Source organism: Ceratotherium simum, chromosome 39, assembly GCF_057802395.1.
Source record: "Ceratotherium simum simum isolate JZ-2026a chromosome 39, ASM5780239v1, whole genome shotgun sequence".
Lineage (NCBI taxonomy): Eukaryota > Metazoa > Chordata > Mammalia > Perissodactyla > Rhinocerotidae > Ceratotherium > Ceratotherium simum.
Genome location: NC_141938.1, coordinates 6,792,466 through 6,814,018, shown reverse-complemented (window position 1 = coordinate 6,814,018; position 21,553 = coordinate 6,792,466). Strand labels below are relative to the sequence as shown.

At 39.6% G+C, this 21,553-nt stretch overlaps 1 protein-coding gene across 7 annotated transcripts in view; it reads right to left on the bottom strand.

Annotated features, from left to right (window-relative positions):
* Window positions 1–18,813: 18,813 nt before the first annotated feature.
* LOC101401550 (uncharacterized) overlaps window positions 18,814–21,553 on the bottom strand; it is an 82,093-nt gene continuing 79,353 nt past the window's right edge. For all 7 annotated transcript variants that reach the window (XM_087425508.1, XM_087425504.1, XM_087425505.1 and 4 more), the window contains one exon: window positions 18,814–21,472. In XM_087425508.1, coding sequence (XP_087281634.1) covers window positions 19,604–21,472 — 1,869 coding nt within the window. In that variant the 3' untranslated portion in view covers window positions 18,814–19,603. The remainder of the gene's footprint in view (window positions 21,473–21,553) is intronic.

Genomic DNA, 21,553 nt, shown 5'->3' with positions numbered 1-21,553 from the left:
AGCCACATAGGGGATCCACCCCACCTCCCAAAGCCTGAAACAACTGAGTGCTCCTGTGCCTGGGGCCAGCCCCACACAGCTGCAATCCTGAGAGAGCTGACAAGAGCCTTGTGGGTCAGAGGCCTACAGCAATTGTAAGCCCCTGAGCCTAACAACAAGCCACTCTGGGGCCTACTCACTTAACAGAAAAACTGCAACAGGAGTGTGCTATTAGACCTTGCAGCCAAATGTGCTGGGGCCCCCCCACACCCAATAAAGTGACTGAAGGGTCCACAGCAGCCACACACAGCTGAGCAATACAACCATCTGGCCAGATGGACAGCCCAGATTCCCTGGGCACCTGCAGCAAGAGCAGCTCTGTCACAACAGAAGGAAACACATAGCCCCCACAGGAGTCTCTCCTGGGACATTTGGAACTGGTGACAAGAGGGAAGCACACTGCTGGGCCTCATAAGGCATCTCTTACCTAAGGGCACCTCTCCAAGATCAGGAGTTGTAGCTGACATACCTAACACATAGATACAAGCACAGAGAAAGTGGCAAAATGAGGAGGCAAAGGAACACGTTCTAAGTAAGGGAACAGGACAAAAACCCCAGAAAAAGAACTAAATGAAACAGAAAAGAGCAATCTACCTTATAAAGAGTTCAAACTAAAAGTCATAAGGATGCTCACTGATCTTGGGAGAAGAAGGGATGAACTGGGTGAGAACATCAACAAAGAATTGGAAAATATCAAAAATAACCAATCAGAAATGAGGAATACTGGAAATGAAAAATTCACTAAAGGGACTTGATAACAGAGTAGATGATACAGAAGAATGGATCAGCAAGCTGGACAAAAGACTAGAGGAAATCGCCCAAGCTGAACAGCTAAAAGAAAAAAGAATTAAAAATAACAAAGACAGGCCAAGGGACCTCTGGGACAACATTAAGCATACTAATATCCAGGTCATAGGTGTCCCAGAAGGAGAAGAGAGAGACAAAGGGGCAGAGAATCTATTTGAAGAAATAATCACTGAAAACTTTCTTAGCCTAAGGAAGGAAATAGACATCCATGTACAGGAAGCATAGAGAGTACCAAACAAGATAAACCAAAAGAGGCCCACACCAAGACACATCATAATTAAAAAGTCTAAAATTAAAGATAAAGAGAGAATCCTAAAAGCCACAAGAGAAAGGCAACAAATTACATACAAAGGAAATCCCATAAGGCTATCAGCTGACTTCTCAGCAGAAACCTTACAGGCTAGAAGGGAGTGGCATGATATATTTAAAGTGCTAAAAGGAAAACCCTACAGCCAAGAATACTCTACCCAGCAAGTTTATCATTCAGAATGGAAGGAGAGGGAGAGAATTTCCCAGACAAGCAAAAATTAAAGGAGTTTATCACCAAGAAACCAGTCCTACAAGAAATGCTAAACGCACTATTTAAGGAGGAAAAAGAAGACCACAAACAGGAAAGAATTAACTATTTCCATGTTAAGAGGGTAACAGATACACAAACACAAAAGACATTAGATATGATATCAAAAACATGAAATGTGGGAGGAGGGGAGTAAGGGGTAGAGCTTTTAGGAAGAGGTCAAACTAAAAAGACCATAAACTTACTATAGATTACTATACACGTAGATTATTATATATGAACCTCATGGTAATCACAAACCAGAAACCTATTATAAATACACAAAAAACTAAGAGAAGGGAACTCAAACATAATACTAAAGAAATCCATCAAACCACAAGGGAAGAGAGCAAGAGAAGAAGAAAGGAACAGAGAAGAACTACCAAAACACCCAGAAAAAAAGTAACAAAATGGCAATAAGTATACACTTATCAATAGCTACTTTAAATGTCAATGGACTAAATGCTCCAATAAAAAGGCATAGAGTGGCTGATTAGATTAAAAAAACAAGACCCATATATGTGCTGCATACAAGAGACACACTTCAGACCTAAAGACACTCACAAACTGAAAGTGAACGGATGGAAAAAGATATTCCATGCAAATGGCAATGAAAATAAAGCTGGGGTAGCAATACTCATATCAGACAAAATAGACTTTAAGACAAAAACTGTAACAAGACACAAAGAAGGGCACTACATAATGATGAAGGAAACAATCCAAAAAGAGGATATAACACTTATAAATATCTATGCACCCAATATATAAGCATCTAAATATATAAAGCAACTACTAACAGACATAAAAGGAGAAATAGACAGTAACACAATAATAGTAGGGGCTTTTAATAGTCCACTCACACCAATGGATAGATCATCCAAACAGAATTTCAATAAGGAAACATTGGCCTTAAATGACACACTAGAAAAGATGGACTTAGTAGATACATACAGAACATTCCATCCAAAAACCAAAGAATACACATTCTTTTCAAATGCAAATGGACCATCTCCAGGATTTATCTCATGTTAGGCCACAAAACAAGTCTCAATACTTCTAAGAAGATTGAAATAACACCAAGCATCTTTTCTGACCACAATGGTATGAAACTAGAAATCAAGTACAGAAAGAAAATCAGAAAAGCCACAAATACATGGAGATTAAACGAAATGCTACTGAACAATTATGGGGTCAATGAAGAAATCAAAGGAGAAATCAAAAAGTACCTGGAGGCAAAGGAAAATAAAAATACAACATGACAGAATTTATGGGATACAGAAAAGTGGTTTTAAGAGGGAAGTTTGTATCAATACAGGCCTACCTCAACAAACAAGAAAAATCTCAAATAAACAATCTAACAATGCACCTAAAAGAACTGGAAAAAGAAGAACAAACAAAGGCCCAAATCAGTAGAAGGAGAGAAATAATAAAAATTAGAGCAGAAATAAATGATATAGAGTCTAAAAAAACAATAGAAAAAGTCAATGAAACCAAGAGCTGGTTCTTTGAAAAGATGAATACAATTGACAAAGCTTTAGCTAGACTCACCAAAAAAAAAAAAAAAAAAAAAAGACAGAGAGAGAGAGAGAAGGCTGAAATAAATAAAATCAGAAATGAAAGAAGAGAAATTACAATGGACACCTCAGGAATGCAAAAGATTATAAGAGAATACTATGAAAAACTACACACCAAGAAATTGGGTAATCTAGAAGAAATGGATAAATTGTTAGAATCATACAACCTTCCAAAACTGAATCAAGAAGAAATAGAGAATTTGAATAGACTAATCACCAGTAAGAATATCGAAACAGTAATCAAAAACCTCCCCCAAAATAAAAGTCCAGGACCAGACAGCTTCCCTGGTGAATTCTACCAAACATTCAACAAAGACTTAATACCTATACTTCTCAAACTCTTCCAAAAAATTGAAGAGGAGGGAAAGCTTCCTTACCCATTTCACAAAAAAAGAAAATTATAGGCAAATATCACTGATGAACATCGATGTAAAAATCTTCAACAAAATACTAGCAAATCAAATACCACAATAAATTCAAAAGATCATACACCATGATCAAGTGGGATTTATTCCAGGGATGCAGGGATGGTTCAACATGCACAAATCAATCCACATGATACACCACCTTAACAAAATGAAGACTAAAAATCACATGATCATCTCAATAGATGCAGAGAAAGCATTTGAAAAGATACAGCATCCATTTATGATAAAAACTCTGAATAAAATTGGTATAGAGGGAACATAATAAAGGCCATATATGACAAACTGACAGCTAACATCATTCTCAATAGTGAAAAACTGAAAGCTATCCTTCTAAGAACAGGAACCAGACAAGGATGCCCACTCTCACCACTCCTATTTAACATAGTACTAGAAGTCCTAGCCAGAGCAATCAGGCAAGAAAAAGAAATAAAAAGGATCCAAACTGGAAAGGAAGAAGTGAAACTGTCACTATTTGCAGATTACATGATTTTATATATAGAAAACCCTAAAGAATCCACCAAAAAACTTTAAGAAATAATAAATGAATGCAGTAAAGTTGCAGGATACAAAATCAACGTCAAAAATCAATTGTGTTTCTAAACACTAGCAATGAAGTAGCAGAAAGAGAAATTAAGAATACAATCCCAGGGCTGGCCCCGTGGCTTAGCAGTTAAGTGCGTGCGCTCCGATGCTGGCGGCCCAGGTTCGGATCCCAGGCGAGCACCGACGCACCGCTTCTCTGGCCATGCTGAGGCCACGTCCCACATACAGCAACTAGAAGGATGTGCAACTACGACATACAACTATCTACTGGGGCTTTGGGGGAAAAATAAATAAATAAATAAAATCTTAAAAAAAAAAAAGAATACAATGCCATTTACAACTGCAATAAAAAGAATAAAATACCTAGGAATAAACCTAACCAAAGAGGTGAAAGATCTGTACACTGAAAATTATAAAACATTGGTGAAATAAATTGAAGATGACACAAAGAAATGGAAAGATATTCCATGCTCTTAGATTGGAAGAATTAACATAGTTAAAATGTCCATACTTCCTAAAGCAACCTATAAATTTAATGCAATCCCTGTCAAAGTCCCAACAACATTTTTTCACAGAAAAAGAACAAAGAATCCTAAAATTTATATGCAACAAAAGACCCCGAATAGCCAAAGGAATTCTGAGAAAGAAGAACAAAGCTGGAGGTATCTCAATCCCTGATTTCAAAATATACTACAAAGTGATAGTAACCAAAATAGTATGGTACTGGCACAAAAACAGACATAGAGATCAATGGAACAGAATTGAGAGCCCAGAAATAAACCCACACATCTATGGACAGCTAATTTTCAACAAGGGAGCCAAGAACATACAATGGAGAAAGTCTCTTCAATAAATTGTGTTGGGAAAACTGGACAGCCACACACAAAAGAACGAAAGTAGACCATTATCTTACACCATACACAAAAATTAACTCAAAATGTATTAAAGACTTGAATGTAAGACCTCAAACCATAAAAATTCTAGAAGAAAACATAGTATGCTTTATGATATCTGTCTTAGAAACATATTTTCAAGTACCATGTCTGACCAGGCAAGCGAAACAACAGAAAAAATAAACAAATGGGACTTTATCAAACTAAAAACCTTCTGCACAGCAAAGGAAACCATCAACAAAATGAGAAAACAACCTAACAATTGGGAGAAGATGTTTGCAAACCATGTATCTGATTGGGGTTAATATCCAAAGAATATGAAGAACTCATACATCTCAGCAACAAAAAACTAACAACCTAATTAAAAAATGGGCAAAAGATCTGAACAGACATTTCTCCAAAGAAGATATACAAATGGACACCGGGCACATGAAAAGATGTTCAACATCATTAACTATCAGGGAAATTAAAATCAAAACTACAACCAGATATCACCATGCACCCATCAGAATGGCTATAATTAACAAGACGGGAAACAACAAATGTTGGAGAAGATACGGAGAGAAGGGAACTCTCATAAACTGCTGGTGGGAGTGGAAACTGGTGCAGCCACTATGGAAAACAGTATGGAGATTCCTCAAAAAATAAAGAATAGAACTACCATATGATCCAGCTATTCCACTGCTGGGTATTTATCCAGAGAACATGAAAACACGAATGTGTAAAGATACATGCACCCCTATGTTCATTGCAGCATTACTCACTATAGTCAAGACTTGGAAGCAACCTAAGTGCCCATCAAGGAACAAATGGATAAAGAAGATGTGGTATATACACAATGGAATACTACTCAGCCATAAGAAGTGATGAAATCCAGCCGTTTGTGACAACATGGACAGACCTTGAGAGTATTATGCTAAATGACATAAGTCAGAGGGAGAAAGTCAAATACTGTATGATCTCATTCATCAGTAGAAGATGAAAACAACAACAAACAATCATATATAGACAGAGATTGGATTGGTGGTTACCAGAGGGGAAGGGAGGGGGGAGGAGGACAAAAGGGATGATTAGGCACATGTGTATGGTGATGGATTGTAATTAGTCTTTGGGTGGTGAACATGATGTAATCTATACAGAAATTGAAATATAATTATGTACACCTGAAATTTATATAATGTTATAAACCAATGTTACCACAATTTAAAAAAATTACAAAGGCAAAAATCAATAATGACAGCTTCAATAAATAGTCCAAATATTACCCATGGTAGGTAATATCTTTTTATGGTTTATGTACCTAGGTAGTAAAACCTATAAAGAAAAACAAAGAAATGTTGGATTTATCTGGATTTTAATTTGTAAAGGTAACAGAGTGCAGACACGAATACATTAACGCCATTGAAGAAAAGTTTATTATTTACAATCCCAAGAGAAGGCTCATGGGAAGCCATGCAGGGCTCAACGTGGAGGCATCAGAGTCAGTCAGCAGGCAGAAGTAGAAGTGAGGGGAAAGCATAGGTCACAGACTTTATTGGGGTATCTGCAGGAAAGACAAGGCAGGGCAGAGTAAACAGCTTAGGGTTGGCTAGTTCGAATAATTCTGGCAGTCTTTGGGAGCATAAGGGAGGTCCCTAGTTGTCTGGTACCTGGTCCTGGATTGATGTGGGGCAGGGGAAAATTGGTTTGGTGTGTAAGAGTTAGATAAAGGAGGTGGTTGGGCATGTGGGCTTTCAATTGCTTTGTTTCCACATGAAAGATATACACCAAAGCATAATGCTTACTACCTTTAGGAATTAGCTCACCCTGAGAAAGGCAGTCTCTCACTAGCCAACCTGACCCCCAAAATGTGAAAGCATCATACTATACAGCAAATTAAAATCATGATTAATAAAATTGGTCCTCTGATTATTTGACACCATACTAAGGAAAGTGTGGGGTGATGATAGTGGAGACTTTTAGAGTAAGGCATAAGTTGCCCTAAACTCCCTAGAAAATATTTTATTATGAGAGTAAGAAGGCCGAACATCGGTAGAAGAAAAGAGTCATTGTGGGCCAGCTCATGTTCATTTTTGCATTATGTACAGCATTAGTCAAGAAAAAAGATATGAACTTTTTTTTTTTTTTGGTATCTAACAATATCTTGGTGGAGTTGCAAAGTGTGTTAAAAGTATGAGTCTGACAATCATCAAAGTGGCAAGTCTGGTAGTGATGTTGTTGGAGGGTACGAACTAAGATAATGAAGAATAGGAAAAGATTAGTGGTTTTGTGTGTCACCAAGGGAAAGGAGTATCTGTGGTCAAAGGAAAGCTGGAGGGGTGTAGGAGTAGAAGGCCCTGGGAGGAGAGTGGTCCTCTCTCCAGGGGGTCAAGGGGTTGACAGATATGAGTCAGTTATCTCCTGACAAAGGCAGTAATTTTCATTAATTTTTAGAACGGCACAGACAGGAGTAACCTCTATCAGATTTCCCCAGAGGAATGGCATGTAGGGATGTATGTTTTGGCAGAGAGCAGGGAACATGCCAAGATCATGGGCTAAGCAGCAGGCTCAGAAACATAATAGAATCTGTAATATGAAAGGAAGAAAAGCAAAAATGTCCTGAGTCTAATTTGCGCCTTAGTTGAGGGAGTCCAAGAGTGTCATGAACTGTGTGAAGTCTTCTCCGATGGCAAGGTGTTGCGCTGGGGTAACGTCATCTGAAGTGATATCTTTGCCAACAATGAGCCTCTGGCCCAGGGTGATGTCATCTAGGATGTGGGACTGGGGCATCATCTGGGAAATGATACCCGACTCAGGTTGATGTGGGCCTCAGCGTTTGCCATGTTTGATTGAAACAGTGACATATATGGAGGGTTTGGGCCTCTGGATTGAAAATCAATGAAAGCACCCAAACCAATAGCCGTATGACCAACAGGAAACAGAATAGTGTGTACCTGTGCTTGACAATTTTTTTTCTGTTTGTTTTTTTTCCTTGGAAGTTTAGCCTGAAATGGGTCCCCATATCAGATGAGCAACTGCCTGGCCCATAAGACACTTTATGGTTGATGGGTCCCAGGAGAGTATGCACCCTTGATCTGACCTCCAGCTCTTATGGAATTGATAATTTATAAAAATAGGTTAGGGCTAAGGGCAAGATAGAGACCTACGTAAGGGTCCATTGGTTGAACAGGAGTTTTCAAAGGAGTTATCTGAGGAGATCATTGTCTCCCAGTTTAACTGGCTGTGTGTGATCTATCAGGAACTTGAAAGTTTTGTTGAATGCTTCTTTTTTTTTTTGAGGGAGATTGACTCTGAGCTAACATCTGTTGTCAATCTTCCTCTTTTTCTTTTTTCTCCCCAAAGTCCCAGTACATATTTGTATATCCTAGTTGTAGGTCCTTCTAGTTGTTCTATGTGGGATGCCACCTCAGCATAGCTTGATGAGCTGTGAGCAGGTCCATGCCCAGGATCTGAACCAGCATACCCTGGTCCACCAAAGCGGAATGCATGAACTTATCCACTATGCCACTGGTCCAGTCCCTGAATGCCTTTTCTAAGAGCCTAGTATTGTGTATTTTAAGAAGTGAAATGTGTGCCTTGGTAATTATTAGTAATGCGTATAACTCAAAAGGGAATAAGGAGTGTCCTGAGAAGGCCAAGAATTGTGGCCTCAGTATGTATAGAAATATGTGTAATTTAGATTTAGAATTGGAGTATCTATAAGGCAAGAGATTCCCAGAGTTCTTGACCCTGAATGGACAACTTTTAGGCAACGACCCAACAGTTCATGATAAATGTGAAGATGGGGACATTTGTTGGCCAGGGCATCGAGAGCCAAGATCACTGCCTGAAGTCTGGATAAGGGTATTGTTTTTTGGATTCCTGTTTTTTATTAGGGACATCCTGGGTAAGAGATGGAAAGCGGTAACATTCCACTGTGCTCCATCATGTATAATGGTCAGTAGTGCCAACCACATAGTCCACAAATTCTCATTGCTATTTACTTGGTTAATCCCAAGGGGTACCGCAAGTAGCCAAAGGAGAGATTACCTATTTACTGATTATGCAAAAATAGAACATGCAAAATTGGGTTATTCAATGGAGTAGTGGAGACAATCACTTCTTTATTAATAGGTTCGTATAATAAGTTTTATTTATTTATTTATTTATTTGTGAGGAAGATTAGCCCTGAGCTAACATCCATGCTAATCCTCCTCTTTTTGCTGAGGAAGACCGGCTCTGAGCTAACATCTATCATCAATCCTCCTCCTTTTTTTGTTTTTTCCCCAAAGCCCCAGTAGATAGTTGTATGTCATAGTTGCACATCCTTCTAGTTGCTGTATGTGGGACGCAGCCTCAGCATGGCCGGAGAAGCGGTGCATCAGTGTGGCCCGGGATCCAAACCCAGGCTGCCAGCAGCGGAGCACACGCACTCAACTGCTAAGCCACGGGACCGGCCCGTATAATAAGTTTTAAACTTTGAGGGCCCTGTTTTAATGCACATTGGGACGTAATAATTATTTTAACAAGGGGTCCCTGAGGTCCTGTCTTATCAGGACTCTTAGTAAGTGCCAAAGACTTACCTTAAGTTAAATTTATTATTGTGTCAGGGCATCTACATCCAAGATGGGCTATTTTAGGGAAATGGGTACTATGACTATGGGAAATTTAAGCAAAGCTACAATTAAAGTGAGGCACACCTATTTTTCCCCTACTTTATTTGTAGTTACTTTTGAAAAATTAGAGGGGAGTATAATGTTTAAATGTACTGGGATCCCAGGTATAACTGTAATTTGAGTCTCGGTATTGATTAGATCGATGAAGATTTGTCAATTAATGCATTTTAGCAAATGTTAAAGTTAATTTAGAAGTTATGTTGTAGAGGCAAAAAAGTCAGTCAGTGCACTTTTTATTTTCTTGTTATATACATTTATAGTATGTAAATTTTGTTACATATTTCTTACATATATCATAATTATATATAACTCATCATATAAGTTATTAGTATATACATTTTAATATATAAATTTTGGATTTCCAATTTGGTCAAATCATGGATCTCTTAGCTTACAATTTACATACAAATTAATAATTTATTATGCATATATACTAAAATATATACATATACATATATATATAAATTATATAAACACACACACATAAAATGTATGTAGTTAACCTTTATTTTTCTTCCCCAGTATCTAGGGGTTTATCTATCATTGTTATTTTTAAATTAGTAAGTAAAATAAGACCAGTGTTACGTTTGCTAGATCTGGCATCTTCTCCATACTGATGATTTCAAGTTTCCTTTTTGAGAGGGAGGGATGCTTGTAGTCACATAAATCCACAGCCTTTTTACTTTTCTTTCCTTTTGTCTGCTGTCTGATCCTGAGATGAATATTTGTTTCCTTTTTTTCTTTGGTATTTGAGGAATACCAAATAAGTTCCTGGATGATTTCAAGTTTCCTTTTTGAGAGGGAGGGATGCTTGTAGTCACATAAATCCACAGCCTTTTTACTTTTCTTTCCTTTTGTCTGCTGTCTGATCCTGAGATGAATATTTGTTTCCTTTTTTTCTTTGGTATTTGAGGAATACCAAATAAGTGGCCCCTGCTGTGACTGGTGACCTCCCCTTTCTAAGGTATCCCTATCAACCTAGAGTGGCTTGGGATTACATCCAAGAGAATAGCGCTGGAATCCTGAATCTGTGATAATTTGGTTTTCAAGAGGATGCTCTTAGTATGTTGATAGACAGCAGCACTCAAGAGTGCCCAAGTACACTGACCAAGAGATTTACAACCTCACATGAGCTGAAAACCCCCTAATGTGTCTTAGGGGAAGGAAGAACAAAGTGTTCTTTCTCCTTTTACTTTTTCATTGAGCCATGGTCTCCATGGAGGGGATCCCCTCTATCCCACTATGTTTGTGAGTGAATTGTGACAGAAAAGGCAAGCAACAGAGAGATGAGCATTTAGCACCGAATTTAAACTTTTCAAAAGCCATGATTTTCTGGGGTGGGGCTACACTAGCTTCTGACCAGTGGGAAGGGCCTGTCCAAATCAAATAGGTGAGTGTCTGCCAAGGGTTGGAATGCTCAGGGGACAGAGAGTTAATGATGTTTCTGGTGGCCTCTCAACAGGGGACCTTATTTACCTTGGACATGTTTGTCCACCAAGTAAAAGAATTGTCCATTTAAGGGGCAATGCCTAGGGCTCAATGCCCAGGTCCTAATCCTTCCATGGTGGCCCCTGGTGATGGTCTAATGGGGGCCAGACCAGTGGATCAGTCTCAGTGTCCTTAAGGTATCTGAGGGAAACTCTCCTTGCTTCCCTTTCCAAGAAGAATTCACTGTGCCTCTTTCAACCTCTGCCAATTAGCCCCAGATACCCCTGTGACCTCTTGTCTGGCAGGACATTTTGTCACCAATAAGGTATGACTGGGGACTTCTCATATCCCTTGTCTTACTACATACACTAAGCAAGAATCTGGGTCACTCTCTTGTCACAATTTAGGATGGAAAACCATGGCAGGACAAAGCTGACACAGCACCAGGCAGTGAGGGCTAAAGCACAAGGGCTCCAACAGCCAGCAGTACCCTCCCAGGCAGAGGTTGGTGTTCGGTACAGGCAGTTAGTCAGCCAAGAGCAGTCTAGAGGCATGCCCATCCATTCAGCAGTGAGTAATCCTGCTTGCAGGGTCAACTGATTTGTGTCTGAGTCTTAATCTATAAAGAGGACTAAGTGATGACACAGAGGGGTTAATGCCATGTAAAGTTTACTAGTTACACAATCCCAAGAGAAGGGGGCACCAAACAACACAGGGCCACATGGGGAAGCACCAGGTTAGTCAGGAGGGAAAGCAGGAATTAGACGAGAGCTTTATTGGGGTTTCTGCAAGGAAAAGGCAAGGCAGGGCAGGGTACAGCTTACTATTGGCCTGTATGAATAATTCCAGTGGGCTCTGGGGCATAATGGCTGTCCCTGGTTGTCTGGGTTTATTTAAGGTATGGGAAATGTGTGAGAGTTGAATGTGATACACCAAATTAACAAAATGAGGAATAAAAATTGCATGATCATCTCAATAGATGCAGAGAAAGCATTTGACAAGATTCAACATCCATTTATGATAAAAACTCTCAATAAAATGGGTATAGAAGGAAATTACCTCAACATAATAAAGGCCATATATGACATACCTACAGCCAGCATCATACTTAACATGAAAAGATGAAAGCCTTTCCTATGAGAATAGGAACAAGACAAGCGTGTCCACTCTCATCACCCTTATTCAACATAGTACTGGCAGTTTTGGCCAGAGTGATTAAGCAAAACAAAGAAATAAAAGGGATACACATTATAAAGGAAGAAGTAAAACTCTCAGTGCAGATTATATGATTCCATATACACAGAAAACTCTAAAGAATCCATCAGAAAATTATTAGAGGGCCGGCCCCGTGGCTTAGCGGTTAAGTGTTTGCACTCCGCTGCTGGCCGCCCAGGTTCGGATCCCGGGCGCGCACCGACGCACTGCTTCTCCGGCCATGCTGAGGCTGCGTCCCACATACAGCAACTAGAAGGATGTGCAGCTATGACATACAACTATCTACTGGGGCTTTGGGGGGAAAAATAAAGTTTAAAAAAAAAAAAAGAAAATTATTAGAAATAATAAACAACTACAGCAAAGTTGCAGGATACAAGATCAACATAGAAAAATCAGTTGCATTTCTATACACTAACAACGAACTACCAGAAAGAGAAGACAAGAACACAATCCCATTTAGAATTGCAACAAAAAGAATAAAACACCTAGGAATAAATTAAACCAAGGAGATAAAAGACCTATATAGTGAAAACTATAAGACATTATTAAAAGAAATTGAAGAAGACATAAAGAAATGGAAACAGATTCCATGCTCATGAATTGGAAGAATAAGCATAGTTAAAATGTCCCTATCACCTAAAGCAATCTACAGATTCAATGCAATCCCAATCAGAATCCCAATGACATTCTTCATGGAAATAGAACAAAGAATCCTAAAATTTATATGGAACAAAAACAGACTCCAAATAGCCAAAGCAATCCTGAGAAAAAACAACAAAGCTGCAAGTTTCACAATCCCTGATTTCAAAATAAACCCACACATCTATGGAGAGCTGATTTTTGACATAAGAGTCAAGAACATACAATAGAGAAAGTAAAGTCTCTTCAATAAATAGTGTTGGGAAAACTGAACGGCCAGGTGCAAAACAATGAAAGTAGACCCTTATCTTACACCATACACAAAAACTTACTCAAAATGGATTCAAGACTTAAATGTAAGACCTGAAACCACATAACTCCTAGAAGAAAATATAGGCAGTACAGATTTTGACATGGGTCTTAGCAGTATCTTTTCAAATACCATGTCTACTCAACCAAAGGAAAAAGAAGAAAAAAACAAATGAGACTGCATCAGACTAAAAAGCTTCTGCAAGGCAAAGGAAACCATGAACAAAATAAAACGACAACCCACCAACTGGGAGAAAATATTTGCAAATCATGTATCTAACAAGGGGTTAATTCCAAACTATATAAAGAACTCATACAACTCAACAACAAAAAAACAAACAACCTGATCAAAAAATGGGTAGAGGATATAAACATATTTTTCCAAAGAGGATAGACAGATGTGCAACAGGCACAAGAAAAGAGGTTTGACACCACTAATCATTAGGGAAATGCAAATCAAAACCTCAATGAGGGGGCCGGCCCGGTGGCTTAGCGGTTAAGTGCACGTGCTCCGCTACCGGCGGCCCAGGTTCGGATCCCAGGCGCACACCAACACACCGCTTCTCCGGCCATGCTGAGGCTGCGTCCCACATACAGCAACTAGAAGGATGTCCAACTGTGACATACAACTATCTACTGGGGCTTTGGGGAAGAAAAAAAGGAGGAGGATTGACAACAGATGTTAGCTCAGAGCCAGTCTTCCTCACCAAAAAGAGGAGGATTAGCACGGATGTTAGCTCACGGCTGATCTCCCTCACAAAAAAAAAAAAAAAAAAAAAAAAAACCCACAATGAGATATCACCTTATATCCGTCAAAATGGCTATAATTAACAAGACAAGAAATAACAAATGTTGGAGAGGATGTGGAGAAAAGCAAACCCTCATACACCACTCATCTGAATGCAAACTGGTGCAGCCACTATGGAAGAGTGTGGAGAATTCTCAAAAAACTATAAATGGAAATACCATATGATCCAGCTATTCCACTACTGGGTATTTATCCAAAGAATATGAAATCACTAATTCAAAAAGATACATGCACCCCTATGTTCATTGCAGCATTATTCACAACAGCCAAGACTTGAAAGCAACCCAAGTGCCCACCAACGGATGACCGGATAAAGATGTGATATATAAATATATATAATGGAATACTACTCAGCCATAAAAAGACAAAATCACACCATTTGCGACAACACGGATGGACCTTGAGAGTATTATGCTAAGCAAAATAAACCCGACAGAGAAAGATAAACGCAATATGATTTCACTCATATGTGGAAGATAACCACTAATCTGTGGTTACCAGAGGGGAAGGGTGTAGAGGGAGGGCGAATGGGGTAAAGGGGCACATATGTATGGTGATGGATAAAAACTAGCCTATTGGTGGTGAACATGATGCAGTCTATACAGAAACCGATATGTAATAATGTATACCTGAAATTTACACAGTTATAAGCCAGTATGACCTCCGTAAAATAATTTTTAAAAAATTTGTACTTCAGACTGTGTGTTGTTAGTGGATGTTCTCATTTTCTTAGGTTTCAGATTTTTCAAAAGAATAATGTGGAAAAAATACACTTAGTCCAAACATCCTGTGAATGGTAAACTCAATTATGCTAGAACTGGTGTAATAAAGTCTCCATCCTTTTCTCCTGTAGAACCCTGTTTTGAAGCTCTATGGAGATGTACAGGCCTAGGAAGTTCAGATGAAGAGAGGTGAGTGTTCTTGCTTTTCTTTAGTAGAAAGACTTGTCTACATACGATTATATTTATACAGAGAAATATGCACATCATAGACGTCTAAGAAAGTATCTTTCTACCCGAAGGTGTCAAAAGTAAATGAAGGACGTGCAAAGACAAAACCAAATTCCCAGAGTAAACATTCTTTTGCATATAAAAGGAAAGAGACCCTCTGGAACAAATATTCACCCAGTGCTCCCCAGAATAGGCCAGAATTGCCAGATGGGTGAGGACAAGAGGATGTGGAGACTGAGTCAATTTCCCTCCAACAGCCGAAATTCTTTTGCTTGTGGAGACAAGTCACAAAGGTTGCCTAGAAGGCCTTTGTAGTGGGAAGCTCAGTGGACCAAAACACCCCAGGCACACACCCTCACAGCATTTCTCGACTCAAATCTTTGCGGGAATGAACGCCTGAATGGGCTCTGGGACCGAGCGGTGCTGGGAGGCCCCAGAGCCCCAGTGGAAGCGAGCGGAGCACGCAAGGACTCTCTAAGCGGGCCCCTCAGTGGCCTGGACCAAACGCCCTTTGACTCCCCCCTTCAACCTCCGTATCCTCCCCTTTCTGCAGGCCTCACCGAAGCTGGGCCAGGTTGGACCACCACCAACGTGCAAGTCTCCGAGATACTGGGAGCAGGCAGGCGAAAAGCCTTTATGAACCACACTTCCGCTTCCTGCCTGGGGTTGGAGGGGGTGGAGCTCCGAGCATCAAGCTGTCAGCCAAGAGAGACCACTTCAGACTGAGAAATTCTACTCAACCGTGTGGGTGGAGATGGATTGAGGTTAGCTCAGCTCGGGGCTGGAGGCAGAAACAGCCCCGGACAATATTGAGTCTAGAACCAGGGCTCTAGACAGGGATACAGGCAGAGGGCAGGGCCCTTACCCAGGGGTGGTGGTTGGATCTGGGAATATTCATCAAAAGCTCTTTTTACCTGTTTTACCTCACCTTCCTAAAGCGCTTAAAATGGTTTCCCATAATATGCCAGCCAATCTATGAAATAGTCATTTCCTCCATTCAATCGATCCCAGCCTTAGATCTCTTTCCCCTTATTTCTTTTTATGCATGTTGGACACCATGCTAAACTCTGATTCCTTTGCATTTTTATTGTAATGACATTTTCTATAAATCTCTTAGTTTTTCTCCTTTTCAAATGACTGTTTTCATTTTTCTAATTTTACCATATGGTCCAGGGCCTCCCATACTGTTGTGAAATAGCACCAATACCAGAAATTTTTCACTTAGGAATGATTCTAAAGTTTTTCTGGTAACCATGTTTGCAGTGGATTTCAGTGGGTGGCCATAGTGGAGTTAATAAACATCTTTTAAAATCCTGATTTACCAACACATTTTGTAAAGAATTGTTTATGGACCTTATCATATGTATTTTATGCATCTATTGAACTGGTAACTATTTTTCTTAGTGTTTACTCTGTTGCTGTACAAATTATTAAATGCCTATGTAGCCAAAGGAGTGTTTTTTAAAATAATTTCTGGATTTCCTCTCTTGCCTTAAAACACCTCTTCAAACCCTACATTATATGCAGATTTCATAATTTTCTTCTGAAATTTACTACTTCTAAAGATATCTAAACCTTTAATCTTCCTCCAATATATTTTGGCATGTGGTGTGGGGTAGTGGATCCAACATTTTTCCCTCCAAAAGGCCCATTGTTTCAGTAGCACTTATTGATAAAATATCCTTGACCTACTGATTTGAAATTCCACGTTTATGAAACAGTAAATTCCTATATGTACTAGTATTGAGACTCTTCTCTATAGTAATATATTTACTTACGCCCATATCATACCCTTTGATTATAAGGTATTGGTTTAATATTTAGTGGCAAAATATGGAAGCTAATCTTTGCTGCATCTTACCATGCTAGATGCCTCATAGACATTATTATGCTCATAACTTCCCAATGGTGTAGGTACTATCATAATTTTCTCTAATGTTTCCTGAAACAGCTTTATTAATTTACATACCACATAATTCACCCATTTATATCTATATAATATTGTTTAGTAAATGCACAGACTGGTGTAAAATTATTTTAGAACCACCTTTTCATCACTTCAAAAGCAGCCTTTGGCTGTCAAAACCCCGATTTCCCTTCTCTCTTAACATATAGGTGAACACAAATCTCCTGTCTCAATAGATTTGTATTTTCTAGAGACTTCATCAATATGAAATCATACAATCTTTTATCAATAGCTTCTTTTCACTTAGAATGTTTTTAAAGGCTATGGTGGAGCACATATGGCTCACATCATCTTGGCTTTTGGAGTTTATTGACATGAATATGCCACTTTGTCAGTGACTAACAAAAGCTGGCACCAAATCTGCTCCGTTTCTCTTGAACAGCACTTATTGAGGATGCTGTTACTAGGAGGGCAGGAGCAGAATGAGGCCAATCTGCAGGAGTGACTTCAAACACTACCCACAAGCTCTCAGACTCAGGCAATGGTGACAAATTCTGATAGGACCCATAGGTGGTCTTTCAATTAGGATCTCATCTAAGGCCAACCCATGACCTTACACTGCACACAAAAGGTTAAGATTAACCTGCTGAGGGCTGGCCCCATGGCGTAGCAGTTAAGTGCACGCGCTCCGCTAATCTGCTGATCTTTGGTGTTATTGCCAATAATGAAAGAGGCAACAGATGGACTAAATAACAATATACATACCCAATGGTGAACCACATGACATACTCCTCCACATATACAAAGATGTAACACATACATGCAGAGAATTCTTGTTCTGAAGTTATTGTTAAGCTGGATTTTTTTTTTTTTTATTTTTTTTTTTTTAAAGATCTTATTTATTTATTTTTTCCCCCCAAAGCCCCAGTAAATAGTTGTGTGTCACAGCTGCACATCCTTCTAGTTGCTGTATGTGGGACGCGGCCTCAGCATGGCCGGAGAAGCAGCGCGTCGGTGCGAGCCCGGGATCTGAACCCGGGTCGCCAGCAGTGGAGCGCGCTCACTTAACCACCAAGCCACGGGGCCGGCCCTAAGCTGGATTTAGATTATCATACAGTGCACGGATTAACCCTCAAGAGAGTGACGTTAAGCAGCTGCACACCTGGTGGCCATACATGACACAACCCAAAGCTCATTAAGCATCTGAACTATGTGAATTTGTATCACTGAAGCTGAAAGGTGGTGCTGCTGTCTACACCCAAGGTTCACATTCAGGGACTGCCAGTGAGGGCATCAAGCACAGCAGATTACCAGGGCCAGCTATATTCACGTGAGTTTTTCTATTTCCACACCCAGGGATAGAATGGAAAACACAGAAGCAGGTCATTATCACCAGTGACAGCTGTTGCTTGATGCAGACAAATGACATCATTCTTTTCCCAGGCTGTGTTGTGGGGTGTGGTGTGAAAGAGAACATCCATTCTTCTCACCATCCTCCTGTATGGGCTTGAGCTTTAAGGTCCTCCCCCAGTGGTCACGTCATTGTTCACCCAAAAAGGTCATGAAATCAGGGTGTCACATATTCTAAGTGTAATCTCACTTTTCTCTCACTCATCCCATGCTTGACACTGACTTTTTATCTGAAAAGATCAGGTGTGAGAGGGAAAAGGTAATTTTACAAAATTTAGACATATTTTGCTCACCACCTTGGCCACAGTGACTCATTGTAAATGAGTTTGGTGAGCACTGTACACAGTCAAGCAGTCGGTGTCTTCACAACACAAGGGCATGTCAACCCAACAAGAGAACCAAGGTAGTTAGAATAGGATTGTGTGTGCATTCCATAAATCCACTTTTAACCAGGCTGCAACGTGGAAGGTGGACAAACAACACTGGCCTATCAGCAGAAAGAAAAACACATTATGCACAGGAATGCTCAGGGCCTAATCACAAAGGCTTAACATAGACCTATAGAACCACCCAGAATGCTGACTCTCAGAAGACCCTAAAATTCACACTGAGGGCAGCACTTACCATATTTCCTATATTCAGTTTCTCTTGACTGTGAATCATCCCATGTTTATTAAGCATGAAAATCAATCCAATGGAAAATAAGGATGACTCTACATTTCTTCCATTCATAAAGCTTTTCTCCAAAGCAAAGTGACAAGTGAACATTAGCACAACAATTTTTCCATATATCTTATATCAGTTAGATTTCTCTCCACTGCAAGCTCTTTCACATATAGGAAATATATATTTCACTGAGGAAATGGGGAAGGGCTTTCCATGCTTCTTAACAGGATGGCTTCCTTGTGAGTCCTTACACGCTATGCTATGAGGAGTCTGATGGCTTTCTCTCATTTCTCACATTGGAGAGCATCTCTGCAGCGTGGTGCTTTCATGTCTTTGGAGTGAATCAGGACTCCTGACGGCTTTACCACATTCCTCACACTGAGAAAATTTCTCTCCAGGGGAGTTCTTTCCTGACACCAAAAGGAAGTGAGAAACTGAAGGATTTCCCAGATTCCTTACATTTCTAAGATTTATCTCCAATGTGAGCATGCTTGTGAATGATAAAGTACCAAGAATTCATAAATAGTTTTCCCACATATATTACAGTCAAAAGGGCTTCTGTTTAAAAAATGTTTATTAAAATTTGAGGAAGTATCAAAGGCTTTCTCACGTGTCACATTTAAAAGGCTTGTCTCCACTGTGAGCTTTCATGTGGTCACTAAGGCCTGAGGATTGAGTGAAGGCTTTCCCAAACTGCTTATATTAATAGAGTTTTTCTCCAATATGACTTTGCTTCTGAACGCTAAGGTGCAAAGAACATGGAAAGTCCTTTCCACATTACTTACATTTATAGCGCTTCTCTCCACTGTGAGTCCGCTTGTGAATGATTAAGTACCTGGAACTGGTATATCTTTTCTCACACAGATTACACTCAAAAGGCTTCTCTCCAATGTGAGTTCTAAAATGTTTACTACGATTTGAGGAAGTAGCAAAGGTCCTCCCACATTTGTCACATTTAAAAGGCTTCTCTCTAGTGTGAGCTGTTCTATGGTCAATAAGGCTTGCATATTGAGTAAAGGCCTTCCCACATTCCGTACATTCATAGGGTTTCTCTCTAGCGTGAGTTTGCTTGTGACTTTCAAGGTCCATAAAGCTACTAAAGTCTTTCCCACATTCTCTACATTTATAGGGCTTCTCTCCAGTGTGAATACGCTTGTGAATGATAAAGGGCCAATAACTGGTAAATGTTTTCTCACATATGTTACACTCAATAGGCTTTTCTCCACTATGAGCTCTAAAATGTTTATTGAGATATGAGGAAGTAGAAAAGGCTTTCCCACATGTGTCACATTTAAAGAACTTCTCTCCAGTGTGAGTTTTCACATGGTCAATGAGGTGTGAAGATCGAATGAAGGCTTTCCCACATTGCTTACATTTATAGGGTTTCTCTCCAGTGTGAGTACGCATGTGTATGACTATGGATGAAGACCTGGTAAATCTTTTCCCACATATATTACACCCAAAACGCTTCTCTCCAGTATGAATTCTAAAATGTTTACCAAGATTTGAAGAAGTAGCAAAAGCTTTCCCGCATCTGTCACATTTAAAAGGCTTCTCTCCAGTGTGAGTTCTTCTATGTTCAATAAGGGATGCGTATCGAGTGAAGGCTTTCCCACAATCCTTACATTCATAGGGTTTCTCTCCAGTGTGAGTTTGCATGTGAACGATAAGATGTGCAGAACGTTTAAAGCCTTTCCCACATTTCTTACATTCATAGGGTTTCTCTCTGGTGTGAGTTTGTCTGTGACTCTCAAGGTACTTAAAACAACTAAATTCTTTCCCACAGTCCTTGCATTTATAGAGATTCCCTCCAGTGTGAGTACGCTTATGAATCATTAAGGACGAAGAACTGGCAAATCTTTTTTCACATACGTTACACTCAAAAGGCTTCTCTCCAGTGTGAGTTCTAAAATGTTTACTACGATTTGAGGAGGAAGCAAAGGCTTTTCCACATTTGTCACATTTAAAAGGCTTCTCTCCAGAGTGAGTTCTTCTATGGTCAATAAGGTATGCATATCGACTGAAGGCTTTCCCACATTCCTTACATTTATAGGGCTTCTCTCTATTGTGAGTTCGCATGTGTATGTTAAGATGCACATATCTTTTAAAGCCTTTCCCACATTCCTTACACTTAAAGGGTTTTATTCCAGTGTGAACCTGAACGTGAGTGTTCAGGTGTGAGGAGCCTTTAAAAGATTTTCCGCATTCCTTACATTCATAATGACTGTTACCAGTGTAAGTTTGTATATGCACACCAAAGTTTGTGGAGTGAATTAAAGATCTCCCACCTTCCTTCCCTTCACGGAGTTTTTCTCCATTGTGAGTTCTCATTTGGACCTTAAGGTAGGATTGATCAGCAAAGGCTTTCCCACTATCACTGCATTCAAAGGCTTTCTCTTGCATGGTAGTTTTCCAGTACTCAGCATCTGGAGTCGGTCTGAAGGCTTCTCCCCACTGATTAAACATGGAAAGTTTCTCTACAGTAGAGGTTTTCTTGTGCAGAGTAAAGCTTTTTCTATCCTGATTATCCTCATGAGGGTTTCCTCCATTTTGAGTTCTCCTGTGTGTCTTAAGGCATGACTGCTCACTGAAGACTTTGCCAGATTCCTCACAATCATTGAGCTCCCAACCATTGTGGATTCTTTCCTGTTGATGAACAAAAGAAGGATGATTCAAAGATTTTTCGAACTCATTACTTAATCCTACCCATCTCAAAACAGAAACATC